The 17,847-nt window shown below is 43.5% G+C and overlaps 1 protein-coding gene across 2 annotated transcripts; it reads left to right on the top strand.

The window, feature by feature from the left end:
- Window positions 1–1,861: 1,861 nt before the first annotated feature.
- On the top strand, window positions 1,862–5,767 carry LOC119312911 (disease resistance protein RGA5-like). 2 transcript variants are annotated; one of them, XM_037588694.1, is made up of 3 exons: window positions 1,862–2,848; window positions 3,310–5,347; window positions 5,470–5,767. In XM_037588694.1, the coding sequence occupies exons 1-2, from the start codon at window positions 2,022–2,024 to the stop codon at window positions 5,324–5,326; spliced, it is 2,844 nt and encodes a 947-aa protein (XP_037444591.1). In that variant the 5' UTR covers window positions 1,862–2,021; the 3' UTR covers window positions 5,327–5,347; window positions 5,470–5,767. The 2 variants fall into 2 exon arrangements, with proteins under 2 accessions (XP_037444591.1, XP_037444590.1); XM_037588693.1 differs by having other exon boundaries at window positions 3,310–5,767.
- Window positions 5,768–17,847: the final 12,080 nt, after the last annotated feature.

The following is a 17,847-nucleotide window of genomic DNA, read 5'->3' as shown; positions in this document are numbered from 1 at the left end:
AGGTGTTCATATTTTAAAAATGTTCATCTAAAACTAAAAAATGGTGTTCATAATACTATTGTATAAATACACATTGAATACTATTGTATAATATACGATGAAAATTTTTGTTATATACATTGCATTTTTTAATATACAATATCTGAAAAAATGCCGCATAGTAAAAATTTCGGTGTAAATTTTAAAAATGTCGAAAGTATTGAAATAGTGTACACCATTTATTAAAACCTATATACAAAAGAGATGTGCAAAAGTTTAAAAAGGGAAAACCGGAAGAAGGCCAGGACGTGTCTTAAAAGATATAAGAAATAGTACGAAACAAAAAAACGCAATAAAAACAACGAAACAATTGTCCAGCAACAAAATTCGTTTCTACAGTGTATGGTATAAAAAGGTTTAAGCATCAACTGTATCGACTGCATTGGCGTAGTGTAGTGCTCAGAGCCCCTTTCCCTTGGTAGTGCGTCGTGGGTTCGAAACCCCACAGGCGCGCGTAATATTTTATTTGGTTTTCAGTTTTTTCCGCAAACGAGGTCCTTCGTAGGTGATTAAATATAAAACGAGGGGTTTTTTTGCGAAAGAAGATGCCACCTCAACCCCTGACAGGCGGGCCCCGCTGTCAGTTTCTCCGTCAATACGTGTTTATACGTCGTTTAGTCCGTTCTGCAACGGCTCGCCCTAAAGTTGGTACTGACACGTAAAAGTTATCAAACTTAGTATCAATCTGCTTTCAATACTCTAATTGTGATACTTATGTACAATTAACTCTCATCCCAGGAATGCAACTGTTGCAGTCCTTGTGACCTGCAGCTGCAGTGCAACACACGATGGTGGTGGGGACGAGCAGTAATTTCTCTTGTCGTCCGTCCAGACCAGAGCAATAATTCATTCTCATCTCATCTCACAATGAGTGTGTGTGTTCTCTATATAAGTATGACCTATCCTTCACCTATATAAGTATTGCTAGTACATTATACTATTATTTTGGTCTACTGGTTAGTCCTACGTACATGCTAAGTTTGTACTACTCTCTCTGTCAAAAAAACTTATCCCAAATTTGTCTGTCAAATGTATGTACTTGAGGGACAAATTTTTTCAGACGCAGTGAGGACTAGGCAGCCCAGTTTCTCCTCTTAGATCGTCTACAATCAGACATATAAAATATGATCCCTTAAACGCCCGTGGACACGACTGGTTAGTGTCCGTTTTGAGCCCTTATTTATCCGTCCGCGCAGCCACACTCATTATTTTTCTTCTTATATGTCGGTTCACTTGCACGTGATTGGTGAAGACGAAGAGAGAGAAATAAAAGAATGAATAAAGAAAAAGAAAAGGTGGTCCGGGGTGGGGCCGCGTCCTACGTGCTGGACTGCCCGGACGCGTCCGCGAGCCCTCATATCCTCCCCATATTTGAGATGGATATGAGGGTTCGCGGACAGTCCGGGCATATAGGGATGATATGAGGGGTCCGGTTAGGTCATGCATGGTTATGAGGGATGATTTGAGGCGTCCGGCTGTAGATGCTCTTAGACCTACTTAAAAACAGAGTTGTTCTCATCTAGTATACAATTATTATTAGAAGGATTTCTCATCTGAATAAAAATAAAAAAAACTCTCCTCTGTGCCTTGAGGCTTATACAGCAACCTCACGGGCCAGTTGGTCCAGATGTCTTCTACAGTCGTGGTGACATGTTAGTTTGAACGTTGGACATCATTTGAAAACTCCTCACTCCAATTCTGAAATATATGCATGGCTTAGTTAACCTGGATTCCCCTGCCCCTCACTGCAGTCCTTATCTAAAACAGTGGATGTATATCATTCTTGGACACGCAGGACCCATTTGCCAGCCATCGTCAGAAAGCTTGTTATGCGCAGCACCCAATTATTGCTTGCTGCTTTCCTCTTCCTCCATCCGGCCACTTCTCCCTCTCCACTCTCCCAGCAGCAGCAGCAGCAGATCTGACAAACACCAACGAGCGAGACCAGAAAGAGCTAGCAGAGGGCATCGACCGATCCATCGATGTCGGTGGTGAGCGCCGCGCATGGCGTGCTGGGTCCGCTGCTGGGGAAGCTCGCCGACCTGCTCGCCGGCAAGTTCGGCCGCGTGCGAGGCGTCCGCAAGGACATCCTCTCTCTCCAGGCCGAGCTGACCAGCATGCACGCCGCGCTCCAGGAGTACACCATGCTCGAAGATCCAGGCGTCCAGGTGAAGGCCTGGATATCGCTGCTCAGGGAGCTGGCCTATGATACCGAGGATTGCATCGACAAGTTCATCCGCCACCTCGGCAAACACGGGCGTCGCGGCGGCTTCAAGGAAATCTTCCGCGACACCACTCGCTTCCTCAGGACGCTCGATTCTCGCTGTGGAATTGCCGACCAGATCGAGGAACTCAAGGCCCGCATCAAGCATGTCAAAGAGCTCAAGGATAGTTACAAGCTGAGTGAGACTTCTTGCACCAAAACCGAGCATGCGGCCGTGGATCCTCGGTTGTGCGCTCTGTTTGCCGAGGAGGCACACCTTGTGGGCGTGAAGGGTCCAAGAGATGATCTTGTCAAGTGGATGTTGACAGAAGAAACAAACAGCTCCACCAAGGATCGTAAGGTGTTGTCAATTGTTGGATTTGGTGGATTGGGAAAGACAACACTGGCAAATGAGGTCTATCGCAAGATTGAAAGGCATTTCGATTGTCAGGCTTTTGTATCGGTCTCACAAAAGCCAGTTATAAAGAAAATTATCAAGGATTTGATATACAAAGTGCCTTGCCCTGATGAATTCAGAAAAGATATTGAAATTTGGGACGAAGCGACATCCATTGCAAAGCTAAGAGAACTGCTAAAGGATAAAAGGTAACTTTAACTTCTGTTGTTATTTTTTAGAACATTCCTTGCAAATGTTTTCACAAATTTGGTACTTACTGGTTACTGTTTCATGTACAGTTATATTTTTCACGTGATGAAAAACATAGCACAATTTTGACTCGTGCAATTCATCCTTGTCACTTGTATTAGACTATATTCCATATATAGTACTCAAATAAGCATTGAGAAACAATGTTTGTAGATAAAAATATATCAAATAAACATTGTTTTTGTGATTGAGTACAAGACTTGTGTTCCACTTAAATTGTATTGAGGTGGTGTATGATAAAATATAGATGGAAACATAACTAAGAACCAAGAAGTATGTTCCACTTGTTAACCACTCCAGTACATGAAGCATCTGCGTCATTGGAGTTTAACTGCATGTTTATTTTTCTAGTTGAATTCCATTTCAAAATCAGCTAACATCATCCGCTACTATTTATTAGGTATCTTGTCATAGTGGATGATATATGGTCTACCCAAGCATGGAGCAATATCAAGTGTGCTTTTCCAGACAATAATTGTTCTAGCAGAATTATAACTACTACACGAATTATTGATGTGGCAAGATCATGTTGTCCTGGTAGTGATGACCGTGTGTATGAAATGGCAGCCCTAAGTGATCTTCACTCCAAAAGATTGTTTCTCAAAAGAATTTTTGGTTCTGAGGACCACTGCCCTGATATGCTGAAAGAAAGTTCAAATGAAATCCTGAAAAAATGTGGAGGCCTACCATTGGCAATTGTCAGTATATCTAGTTTGTTAGCAAATAGACCAGCAGTCAAGGAGGAGTGGGAGAAGATTAGAAGATCAATTGGTTCTGCTCTGGAAAATAACCAGAGTTTGGAGGGAATGAGTAAGATACTATTACTTAGCTACAATGATCTTCCACCTAATCTCAAGACATGTTTATTGTATTTGAGTGTATTCCCCGAGGATTATGTGATTGATCGAAAAAGGTTAGTGAGGCGGTGGATAGCGGAAGGGTTTATCTCTGAAGAGCGTGGACAAAGTCGGCAAGAAGTCGCCGAGAGATATTTCTATGAGCTTGTCAACAAAAGCATGGTACAGCTTGTGGACGTCGGCTATGATGGCAAGGCTCGTGCTTGCCGAGTCCATGACATGATGCTAGAACTTATTATTTCAAAATCAAATGAAGATAATTTCATCGTGGTAGTAGGTGGTGGCCAAACGACTTTGGGAAATCGTCAAGGTTTTATTCGGCGACTATCGATCCAGCACATTGATCATGAGATTGCACATTTACTCGCACAAAAAGATCTAAGCCATGTTCGATCTCTGACAGTAACATCGTCAGCTTGCATCAAACACTTACCTAGTCTTGGTAAATTTGAAGCCCTACGTGTATTGGATTTTGAAGGTTGTTCTGGTTTAGAAGAGTATGATATGAAAAGTATTGGCAAATTGCTCCAACTAAAGTACCTAAACTTTAGAGACACAGGAATATCAAAGCTACCTTCAGGGATCGTGATGCTACGTGACCTAGAGACCCTAGATTTTGGATATACAGGAGTGAAAGAGTTGCCAACTGGATTCGTTCAGCTGACCAAACTACAACACGTAATTGCTGGAAGTCGGACAACTATACCAAACAGGATTGGGAATATGAGGAACTTACAGGAGATATCAGGCTTTAGTATTACCCAGAGTCCAGCAGATGCCGTGGAGGATCTTGGAAACCTACCAGGTTTGGAGGAAATCGATGTAGATCTCGATGGTGGAGAATCAGACGAGTTCAGGAGGCATGAAGAAATGTTACTTTCCTCACTGTGCAAGCTTGGCAGCTGCAAGCTCCGGTTTTTACAGATTACTAGGCACTGTGGTGGTTCCCTCGAGTTCTTAGAATCTTGGACCCAACCGCCAGTTTCCCTTCAAGTATTATATATGTATAGCAGCAACTACTATTTCACGAAACTTCCAAAGTGGATTGCTCCAGCACTCACCAGCCTTTCTTTCCTAGAGATCAATTTAGCTGAATTAACAGAGGAGGGTCTGGTCACTCTTGGGGAGCTCCCAGCTTTACTTCGCCTTGATCTGTGGTTCAAAAAAAGGCCTGATGATAGGGTTACAGTTCGAGGATTCCCAAGTCTGAGGCAGTTTACCCTGTATAGTAATTATGTGTCACCATACGTTACATTTGTCAAAGGGTCCATGCCCAAGCTTAAGAATCTTGATTTTCTTATCAATGTGTCAGTGGCAAAAACATATGGCTTCTATTTAGGCATTGAGCATCTCACATGTCTTCAACAAGCAACGGCGAGGCTTGACAATAGGGGCGTTACACCTTCTGAGAGAAAGGCTGCAGAGGCTGCGGTCAGGGCTGAAGCAGTTGCCCATCCAAACCATCCCACAATTACTATTTGTTGTACTGAAAAGGAAAATGAAGAGACTGGTGGCGAGAAAAAAGAGAGCAGGGAAGATGTTGACACTGATGAGAATTAAGATGCACATCTTCTGATTGAGGTATTAATACAGATCGTTATCATTCATTGCTTGTCAACTAAAATGCATCTTTTGTCCAAAATTTCTTTTGGATTCTAAATTCGCGTGCTGCTGGCTGCGTTACTTGGAGTGCAATACTGAAGGAAGGCCTGAAAATAAGAAGCTGCAGCAGGGTGATGGTCACATTCAGAAAGACGGCGATAGTGGTCTCAGTTGCTAATTGCTAGTGCAATGAATTCCCATTGTTTACTTTTGATAATTATTAAGACATGATTTCTCTGTTTGGGCATCCGGGAGTGTGGATTATCTCTGCTGAATACTCTTTCTTCTAGATAGCTAGAGATGTAATATTGATTCTGGCTTTGCTCGCTCGAGATTTGGCTATGTTTGCATTTGGAACCGCGGTGGCAAAATGATGGCTGGGAGAAAATTTGCTGCAAACAGACCGTTTTTTTCTTTTTGAAAAGGGGGAAACCCCGGCCTCTGCATCAGTATGATGCATACGGCCCTCTTATTAACAAAATAAAGTAGTGCCAACATGGTTCAAAAGGTCCTCATAAGTCAAAAAAAGCAGAACAAGCTCACACAGAGCCCGAAGAAGGTAGATACATCAACTAGCCACATCAAGATGCCACAACCGGCTAGGTAAACTAGGTAGGAATACTAAATGCCTATCCTATTACATAACCGCCATCCAAACCGGTTGAAGATATCCCGAGCTACCATCTCCCATCGGATAGACCCAGTAACCAAATGCTCCCTGGGCTCCGTCTGGGTGAGTAGCGACCACGAACGGATCAGAGCCGTAGTCCGGAATAAAACCTGCAAAAAATGTATACATGATATTCTGTTAAAGACCAAATCGTTTCTGCAATTCCAGATAGTCCACAGCAAAGCACAAACCCCAACCCGAATATGTCTCGCTAAGTTAGGCTCAATCCCATTAAGCCATGTCCCAAATAAAGCATTAACAGAATTCGGTGGTTTGATATTGAAAGCAATGTGGACCGTCTGCCAGAGTACCTTGGCCAGCGGGCAATCAAAAAAGAGGTGTTTAATAGTCTCATCCCGATCGCAGAAACTACACCTAGTAGGTCCTGTCCAATTACGCTTCATCAAGTTATCCTTCGTTAAAATTACTTGTTTATGGACAAACCACATAAACACTTTTATTTCAAAGGAACTTTGACATCCCAAATATGTTTTGACGTAGGAATGGAGTTCGAATTAATAACATCAATATACATTGATTTAACCGTGAATACTCCAGACTTAGTCAACTTCCAGCGTAATTCATCGGGTTGTTGAGAAAGCTGGATGTCCATCAGTCTCCTAACTAGATGGAGCCATTCTTCCCAACGATTGCCCGCTAGCACTCGTCTGAACTGAATATTAAGGGGGGTAGATTGGAAGACCGAAGTGTTGGGTAACGTAGTAATTTCAAAATTTTCCAACGCACACGCAAGATCATGGTGATGATACAGCAACGAAGGGAGAGTGTTGTCTACGTACCCTCGTAGACCGAAGCGGAAGCGTTGACGCAACGTAGAGGAAGTAGTCGTACGTCCTCCCGGTCCAACCGATCCAAGCACCGTTACTCCGGCACCTCCGAGTTCTTGACACGCGTACAGCTCGATGATGCACCCTCGATCTCTAACCCAGTAGAGGCTCCGAGGGGGAGTTCCGTCAGCACGACGGCGTGGTGACGATCTTGATGTTCTCCTGTCGCAGGGCTTCGCCTAAGCACCGCTACAATATGACCGAGGTGTAATATCATGGAGGGGGGCACCGCACACGGCTAAGGAACGATCTCAATGATCAACTTGTGTGTACTAGAGTGCCCCCCTACCCCCGTATATAAAGGAGGGAGGGAGGAGGTGGCCGGCCACAAGGGGGGCGCGCCATGGGGAGGGGGAAACTTACTCCAAGTAGGTTTCCCGCCCCCCCCTTTTCCTTATCTTATTTGGAGGGGGAAGGAAATAGTACTAGTATTAGGAAGTAGTACTAGTAGTAGTAATAGGAAGAGGGGGAAGGAGAAAGGAAAGGGGGGGCCGGCCCCCTTCCCCAATTCGGATTGGGCTGGGGGGCGCGCCCCCTTCCCTTGTTCCTTCTCCTTTCCTCCTATATGGGCCCAATAAGGCCCATATACCTCCTGGGGGTTTCCGGTAACCTCCCGGAGCTCCAAACTTCTCCGGAACCTTTCCGGTGTCCAAATATATCCGTCCAATATATCAATCTTTATGTCTCGACCATTTCGAGACTCCTCGTCATGTCCGTGATCATATTCGGGACTCCGAACAACCTTCGGTACATCAAAATACATAAACTCATAATATAACCGTCATCGAAACCTTAAGCGTGCGGACCCTACGGTTCGAGAACAATGTAGACATGACCGAGACATGTCTCAGGTCAATAACCAATAGCGGGACCTGGATGCCCATATTGGTTCCTACATATTCTACAAAGATCTTTATCGGTCAGACCGCATAACAACATACGTTGTTCCCTTTGTCATCGGTATGTTACTTGCCCGAGATTCGATCGTCGGTATCCAATACCTAGTTCAATCTCGTTACCGACAAGTCTCTTTACTCGTTCCATAATACATCATCTCACAACTAACTCATTAGTTGAAGTGCTTGCAAGGCTTAAGTGATGTGTATTACCGAGAGGGCCCAGAGATACCTCTCCGACATTCGGAGTGACAAATCCTAATCTCGAAATACGCCAACTCAACAAGTACCTTCGGAGACACCTGTAGAGCACCTTTATAATCACCTAGTTACGTTGTGACATTTGGTAGCACACAAAGTGTTCTTCCGGTAAACGGGAGTTGCATAATCTCATAGTCATAGGAACATGTATAAGTCATGAAGGAAGCAATAGCAACATACTAAACGATCGTGTGCTAAGCTAACGGAATGGGTCATGTCAATCAGATCATTCAACCAATGATGTGACCTTGTTAATCAAATAACAACTCCTTGTTCATGGTTAGGAAACATAACCATCTTTGATTAACAAGCTAGTCAAGTAGAGGCATACTAGTGACACTCTGTTTGTCTATATATCCACACATGTATTATGTTTCCGGTTAATACAATTCTAGCATGAATAATAAATATTTATCATGATATGAGGAAATAAATAATAACTTTATTATTGCCTCTAGGGCATATTTCCTTCAGTCTCCCACTTGCACTAGAGTCAATAATCTAGATTACACAGTAATGATTCTAACACCCATGGAGTCTTGGTGTTGATCATGTTTTGCTCGTGGAAGAGGCTTAGTCAACGGGTCTGCAACATTCAGATCCGTATGTATCTTGCAAATCTCTATGTCTCCCACCTGGACTAGATCCCGGATGGAATTGAAGCGTCTCTTGATGTGCTTGGTTCTCTTGTGAAATCTGGATTCCTTCGCTAAGGCAATCGCTCCAGTATTGTCACAAAAGATTTTCATTGGTCCCGATGCACTAGGTATGACACCTAGATCGGATATGAACTCCTTCATCCAGACTCCTTCATTGGGTGCTTCCGAAGCAGCTATGTATTCCGCTTCACATGTAGATCCCGCCACGACGCTTTGTTTTGAACTGCACCAACTGACAGCTCCACCGTTTAATGTAAACACGTATCTGGTTTGCGATTTAGAATCGTCCGGACCAGTGTCAAAGCTTGCATCAACGTAACCATTTACGATGAGCTCTTTGTCACCTCCATATACGAGAAACATATCCTTAGTCCTTTTCAGGTATTTCAGGATGTTCTTGACCGCTGTCCAGTGATCCACTCCTGGATTACTTTGCTACCTCCCTGCTAGACTTATAGCAAGGCACACATCAGGTCTGGTACACAGCATTGCATACATGATAGAGCCTATGGCTGAAGCATAGGGAACACTTTTCATTTTCTCTCTATCTTCTGCAGTGGTCGGGCTTTGAGTCTTACTCAACTTCACACCTTGCAATACAGGCAAGAACCCTTTCTTCGCTTGATCCATTTTGAACTTCTTCAAAAACTTTTTCAAGGTATGTGCTTTGTGAAAGTCCAATTAAGCGTCTTGATCTATCTCTATAGATCTTAATGCCCAATATGTAAGCAGCTTCACCGAGGTCTTTCATTGAAAAACTTTTATTCAAGTATCCCTTTATGCTATCCAGAAATTCTATATCATTTCCAATCAATAATATGTCATCCACATATAATATTAGAAATGCTACAGAGCTCCCACTCACTTTCTTGTAAATACAGGCTTCTCCAAAAGTCTGTATAAAACCAAATGCTTTGATCACACTATCAAAACATTTATTCCAACTCCGAGAGGCTTGCACCAGTCCATAAATGGAACGTTGGAGCTTGCACACTTTGTTAGCTCCCTTTGGATCGATAAAACCTTCTGGTTGCATCATATACAACTCTTCTTGCAGAAATCCATTCAGGAATGCAATTTTTACATCCATTTGCCAAATTTCATAGTCATAAAATGCGGCAATTGCTAACATGATTCGGACAGACTTAAGCATCGCTACGGGTGAGAAGGTCTCATCGTAGTCAACCCCTTGAACTTGTCGAAAACCTTTTGCAACAAGTCGAGCTTTGTAGACAGTAACATTACCGTCAGCGTCAGTCTTGTTCTTGAAGATCCATTTATTCTCTATTGCTTGCCGACCATCGGGCAAGTCAACCAAAGTCCATACTTTGTTATCATACATGGATCCCATCTCAGATTTCATGGCTTCAAGCCATTTTGCGGAATCTGGGCTCACCATCGCTTCTTCATAGTTCGTAGGTTCATCATGATCTAGTAACATGACTTCCAGAATAGGATTACCGTACCACTCTGGTGCGGATCTTACTCTGTTCGACCTCCGTGGTTTTGTATTAACTTGATCTGAAGTTCTATGATCATCATCATCAACTTCCTCACTAGTTGGTTTTGACGTCACAGAAACCGGTTCCTGTGATGTATTATTTTCCAACAAGGGGGTAGGTACAGTTACCTCATCAAGTTCTACTTTCCTCCCACTCACTTCTTTCGAGAGAAACTCCTTCTCTAGAAAGGATCCATTCTTAGCAACAAATGTCTTGCCTTCGGATCTGTGATAGAAGGTGTACCCAACTGTCTCCTTTGGGTATCCTATGAAGACACATTTCTCCGATTTGGGTTCGAGCTTACCAGGTTGAAGCTTTTTCACATAAGCATCGCAACCCCAAACTTTAAGAAACGACAACTTTGGTTTCTTGCCAAACCATAGTTCATAAGGTGTCGTCTCAACGGATTTCGACGGTGCCCTATTTAACGTGAATGTGGCTGTCTCTAGAGCATAACCCCAAAATGATAGCGGTAAATCTGTAAGAGACATCATAGATCGTACCATATCAAGTAAAGTACGATTACGACATTCGGACACACCATTGCGCTGTGGTGTTCCGGGTGGCGTGAGTTGTGAAACTATTCCACATTGTTTTAAGTGTAGACCAAACTCGTAACTCAAATATTCTCCTCCACGATCAGATCGTAGAAACTTTATTTTCTTGTTACGATGATTTTCAACTTCACTCTAAAATTCTTTGAACTTTTCAAATGTTTCAGACTTATGTTTCATTAAGTAGATATACCCATATCTGCTTAAATCATCTGTGAAGGTGAGAAAATAACGATATCCGCCACGAGCCTCAACATTCATTGGACCACATACATCTGTATGTATGATTTCTAACAAATCTGTTGCTCTCTCCATAGTACCGGAGAACGGTGTTTTGGTCATCTTGCCCATGAGGCACGGTTCGCAAGTACCAAGTGATTCATAATCAAGTGGTTCCAAAAGTCCATCAGTATGGAGTTTCTTCATGCGCTTTATACTGATATGACCCAAACGGCAGTGCCACAAATAAGTTGCACTATCATTATCAACTCTGCATCTTTTGGCTTCAACACTATGAATATGTGTATCACTACTATCGAGATTCATCAAAAATAGACCACTCTTCAAGGGTGCATGACCATAAAAGATATTACTCATATAAATAGAACAACCATTATTCTCTGATTTAAATGAATAACCGTCTCGCATCAAACAAGATCCAGATATAATGTTCATGCTCAACGCTGGCACCAAATAACAATTATTTAGGTCTAATACTAATCCCGAAGGTAGATGTAGAGGTAGCGTGCCGACCGCGATCACATCGACTTTGGAACCGTTTCCCACGCGCATCGTCACCTCGTCCTTTGCTAGTGTTCGCTTAATACGTAGTCCCTGTTTCGAGTTGCAAATATTAGCAACAGAACCAGTATCAAATACCCAGGTGCTACTGCGAGCTCTAGTAAGGTACACATCAATAACATGTATATCACATATACCTTTGTTCACTTTTCCATCCTTCTTATCCGCCAAATACTTGGGGCAGTTCCGCTTCCAGTGACCAGTCTGCTTGCAGTAGAAGCACTCAGTTTCAGGCTTAGGTCCAGACTTGGGTTTCTTCTCTTGAGCAGCAACTTGTTTGTTGTTCTTCTTGAAGTTCCCCTTCTTCTTCCCTTTGCCCTTTTTCTTGAAACTAGTGGTCTTGTTAACCATCAACACTTGATGCTCCTTCTTGATTTCTACCTCCGCAGCCTTTAGCATTGCGAAGAGCTCGGGAATCGTCTTATCCATCCCTTGCATATTATAGTTCATCACGAAGCTCTTGTAGCTTGGTGGAAGTGATTGGAGAATTCTGTCAATGACGCTATCATCCGGAAGAGTAACTCCCAGTTGAATCAAGTGATTACAATACCCAGACATCTTGAGTATGTGCTCACTGACAGAACTATTCTCCTCCATCTTGCAGCTATAGAACTTATTGGAGACTTCATATCTCTCAATCCGGGCATTCTTCTGGAATATCAACTTCAACTCCTGAAACATCTCATATGTTCCATGACGTTCAAAACGTCGTTGAAGTCCCGGTTCTAAGCCGTAAAGCATGGCACATTGAACTATCGAGTAGTCATCAGCTTTGCTCTGCCAGACGTTCTTAACGTCGTCAGTTGCATCAGCAGCAGGCCTGGCACCCAGCGGTGCTTCCAGGACGTAATTTTTCTGTGCAGCAATGAGGATAATCCTCAAGTTACGGACCCAGTCCGCATAGTTGCTACCATCATCTTTCAACTTAGCTTTCTCAAGGAACGCATTAAAATTCAACGGAACAACAGCAAGGGCCATCTATCTACAAACAACATAGACAAGCAAGATACTATCAGGTACTAAGTTCATGATAAATTTTTAGTTCAATTAATCATATTACTTAAGAACTCCCACTTAGACAGACATCTCTCTAGTCATCTAAGTGATCACGTGATCCAAATCAACTAAACCATAACCGATCATCACGTGAGATGGAGTAGTTTTCAATGGTGAACATCTTATGTTGATCATATCTACTATATGATTCACGCTCGACCTTTCGGTCTCCGTGTTCGAGGCCATATCTGCATATGCTAGGCTCATCAAGTATAACCTGAGTATTCTGCGTGTGCAAAACTGGCTTGCACCCGTTGTAGATGGACGTAGAGCTTATCACACCCGATCATCACGTGGTGTCTGGGCACGACGAACTTTGGCAACGGTGCATACTCAGGGAGAACACTACTTGATAATTTTTAGTGAGAGATCATCTTAAAATGCTACCGTCAATCAAAGCAAGATAAGATGCATAAAGGATAAACATCACATGCAATCAATATAAGTGATATGATATGACCATCATCTTCTTGTGCTTGTGATCTCCATCTCCGAAGCACTATCATGATCACCATCGTCACCGGCGCGACACCTTGATCTCCATCGTAGCATCGTTGTCGTTTACGCCATCTATTGCTTCTACGACTATCGCTACCGCTTAGTGATAAAGTAAAGCAATTACAGGGCGTTTGCATTTCATACAATAAAGCGACAACCATATGGCTCCTGCCAGTTGCCGATAACTTCGGTTACAAAACATGATCATCTCATACAATAAAATATAGCATCATGTCTTGGCCATATCACATCACAACATGCCCTGCAAAAACAAGTTAAACGTCCTCTACTTTGTTGTTGCAAGTTTTACGTGGCTGCTACGGGCTTAAGCAAGAACCAATCTCACCTACGCATCAAAACCACAACGATAGTTTGTCAAGTTGATGCTGTTTTAACCTTCGCAAGGACCGGGCGTAGCCACACTCGGTTCAACTAAAGTTGGAGAAACTGACACCCGCTAGTCACCTGTGTGCAAAGCACGGCGGTAAAACCAGTCTCGCGTAAGCGTACGCGTAATGTCGGTCCGGGCCGCTTCATCCAACAATACCGCCGAACCAAAATATGACATGCTGGTAAGCAGTATGACTTATATCGCCCACAACTCACTTGTGTTCTACTCGTGCATATAACATCAAACCATAAAAACCTAGGCTCGGATGCCACTGTTGGGTAACGTAGTAATTTCAAAATTTTCCTACGCACACGCAAGATCATGGTGATGATACAGCAACGAGGGGAGAGTGTTGTCTACGTACCCTCGTAGACCGAAGCGGAAGCGTTGACGCAACGTAGAGGAAGTAGTCGTACGTCCTCCCGGTCCAACCGATCCAAGCACCGTTACTCCGGCACCTCCGAGTTCTTGACATGCGTACAGCTCGATGATGCACCCTCGATCTCTAATCCAGTAGAGGCTCCGAGGGGGAGTTCCGTCAGCACGATGGCGTGGTGACGATCTTGATGTTCTCCTGTCGCAGGGCTTCGCCTAAGCACCGCTACAATATGACCGAGGTGTAATATCATGGAGGGGGGCACCGCACACGGCTAAGGAACGATCTCAATGATCAACTTGTGTGTACTAGGGTGCCCCCCTACCCCCGTATATAAAGGAGGGAGGGAGGAGGTGGCCGGCCACAAGGGGGGCGCGCCATGGGGAGGGGGAAACTTACTCCAAGTAGGTTTACCCCCCCTTTTCCTTATCTTATTTGGAGGGGGAAGGAAAGAGTACTAGTATTAGGAAGTAGTACTAGTAGTAGTAATAGGAAGAGGGGGAAGGAGAAAGGAAAGGGGGGGCCGGCCCCCTTCCCCAATTCGGATTGGGCTGGGGGGGCGTGCCCCCTTCCCTTGTTACTTCTCCCTTCCTCCTATATGGGCCCAATAAGGCCCATATACCTCCCGGGGGTTTTCGGTAACCTCCCGGAGCTCCAAACTTCTCCGGAACCTTTTCGGTGTCCAAATATATCCGTCCAATATATCAATCTTTATGTCTCGACCATTTCGAGACTCCTCGTCATGTCCGTGATCATATCCGGGACTCCGAACAACCTTCGGTACATCAAAATACATAAACTCATAATATAACCGTCATCGAAACCTTAAGCGTGCGGACCCTACGGTTCGAGAACAATGTAGACATGACCGAGACATGTCTCCGGTCAATAACCAATAGCGGGACCTGGATGCCCATATTGGTTCCTACATATTCTACGAAGATCTTTATCGGTCAGTCCGCATAACAACATACGTTGTTCCTTTGTCATCGGTATGTTACTTGCCCGAGATTCGATCGTCGGTATCCAATACCTAGTTCAATCTCGTTACCGGCAAGTCTCTTTACTCGTTCCGTAATACATCATCTCACAACTAACTCATTAGTTGAAGTGCTTGCAAGGCTTAAGTGATGTGTATTACCGAGAGGGCCCAGAGATACCTCTCCGACATTCGGAGTGACAAATCCTAATCTCGAAATACGCCAACTCAACAAGTACCTTCGGAGACACCTGTAGAGCACCTTTATAATCACCCAGTTACGTTGTGACGTTTGGTAGCACACAAAGTGTTCTTCCGATAAACGGGAGTTGCATAATCTCATAGTCATAGGAACATGTATAAGTCATGAAGGAAGCAATAGCAACATACTAAACGATCGTGTGCTAAGCTAACGGAATGGGTCATGTCAATCAGATCATTCAACCAATGATGTGACCTTGTTAATCAAATAACAACTCCTTGTTCATGGTTAGGAAACATAACCATCTTTGATTAACAAGCTAGTCAAGTAGAGGCATACTAGTGACACTCTGTTTGTCTATATATCCACACATGTATTATGTTTCCGGTTAATACAATTCTAGCATGAATAATAAACATTTATCATGATATGAGGAAATAAATAATAACTTTATTATTGCCTCTAGGGCATATTTCCTTCACGAAGCAACTACCACGTCCTTTCGTTGAACAATGCGATACAAAGAGGGATATTGGATGGCCAAGGGTGCGTCACCGAGCCAAGTATCCCCCCAGAAACGTATACTCGTGCCGCTTCCAACAACAAACTTTGTCCTATTAAACAATGCCTGCTTGACCTTGATGAGACCCTTCCAGAAAGGCGAGTCGGTCGGCCTTACAGAGACCTGTGACAAAGTTTTTGACTGGAGGTACTTGCCGCGAAGGATCTGTGTCCACATAGCATCAGTCTCCGACGAAAGCTTCCACAGCCACTTGTTAAGAAGGCATTTATTCTTAATTTCGAGGTTCTCAATATCTAGACCCCCTTGGTCTTTCGGTCTACAAATGATATCCCACTTAGCAAGCCTATATTTTCTTTTAAGCTCATCACCCTGCCAGAAGAACCGCGATCTATAGAAGTCCAGTCTCTTCCTAACACCAACTGGTACCTCAAAGAACGAAAGAAGAAACATCGGCATACTCGTGAGTACCGAATTAATTAGGATTAACCGGCCTCCATATGACATGAGCTTGCCCTTCCAGCAGCTCAGTTTCTTCTCAAATCGGTCCTCAATGCACTTCCATTCTCTGTTTGTTAGCCTACGATGGTGGATAGGAATCCCCAAGTATGAGAAAGGTAGCTGTCCCAACTCACATTCAAACAATTGCCTATAAGCATCCTGTTCATCTTTGGCCCTACCAAAACAGAACAGCTCGCTCTTATGAAAGTTTATCTTTAACCCGGTCAATTGTTCAAATAGGCATAAAACCAGCTTCATATTTCTTGCCTTAACCAAGTCATGCTCCATAAAGATGATTGTATCATCAGCGTATTGTAGGATAGAGATACCTCCATCAACAAGATGAGGCACCAATCCACCTACTTGACCATTTTCCTTAGCCCTTCCTATCAAAACTGCCAACATATCTACCACAATGTTAAACAAGATAGGGGACATCGGGTCTCCTTGTCGTAGGCCTTTATGTGTCTGGAAATAGTGACCTATGTCATCATTAACTCTAATTCCCACACTACCTTTTTGCGTAAATGATTGTACCTGTTACGCAAAGATTGTTGGAGAAATGGCCACTTTACCTTATCATACGCTTTCTCGAAATCCACTTTAAAAATCACTTCATCTAATTTTTTGGAGTGGATTTCATGGAGCGTTTCATGCAGGACTACCACCCCTTCTAGGATGTTTTTGTCTGGCATGAACGCGGTTTGGGACTGTTGCACCACAGAATGCGCAATCTGTGTGAGCCTGTTGGTCCCGACCTTGGTGAAGATTTTGAAACTAACATTAAGGAGACAGATCGGCCTGAATTGCTCAATTCTGACCGCATCCGTCTTCTTAGGCAATAGTGTGATAGTCCCAAAATTCAAGTGGAATAATTGAAGCTGTCCAGAGAATAGATCATGAAACATAGGTAGTAAATCCTCCTTAATAATGTGCCAGCACTTCTTATAGAACTCTGCCAGGAAACCATCCGGTCCGGGAGCCTTATTATTTTTCATTTGTGCAATAGCATCATAAACCTCCTTCTCCGAGAACGGGGCAATTAGAAGCTCATTATCAGCAGCCGAAAGCTGAGGTACATCCTCAGTTCTGGACTCATCGAGGGACACCGTATTATCCTCCGGTGGACCAAATAAATGCTTATAATAGTCGGTGATGTACGTTTTTAGGTTATCCTGACCTACAATCATACCCTCGTCCTGCTCAAGCTGAAAGATTCGCTTCTTTCTGTGTTTGCCATTAGCAATTAAATGAAAGAACTGAGTATTCGCGCCCCCCTGGACCACTCTACGTACTTTAGCACGTAAAGCCCACTTCAGTTCTTCTTCACGGAGTAGTTCTTCTTCGCTGCAAACAGACCGTATGGACAAATTATTCGCTGAACACGCATGGTTAATTTTCTGAACACGTCTACTAGCTAGATTACCCGGTCCTAGTGTGAGCCCATTATCTGAGGCAGTCATGTAGTATTATTTTTGTGGATTTGATTTCGACACACAGCGCATCTATTAGTGCACGTGCGTGCTGCTAGCATGCTTGCTTGCTTGGAATGCCATGGTGATTGGTGAAGGAGATCTGGAGCTACTACCTCTTGTGCTTTCAGATGGAGACAGGGACACCTCCAAAAAGGAGCCATCTCTCAACTCACGTTACGTTGCTGCTTGCTTGCTAGTACTGCGTACATATGTATGAAAAATGGTGCTGGGTTCCTCTTATTCCAAATACAATTATACAAATCTCTGAATGATCCGGTAACTGAAGATGA

Source organism: Triticum dicoccoides, chromosome 5B (assembly GCF_002162155.2).
Source record: "Triticum dicoccoides isolate Atlit2015 ecotype Zavitan chromosome 5B, WEW_v2.0, whole genome shotgun sequence".
In the NCBI taxonomy this organism is placed as follows: Eukaryota; Viridiplantae; Streptophyta; class Magnoliopsida; order Poales; family Poaceae; genus Triticum; species Triticum dicoccoides.
Note: the sequence above shows the minus strand (reverse complement) of the source record. Positions and strands in the feature narration are given on the sequence as shown.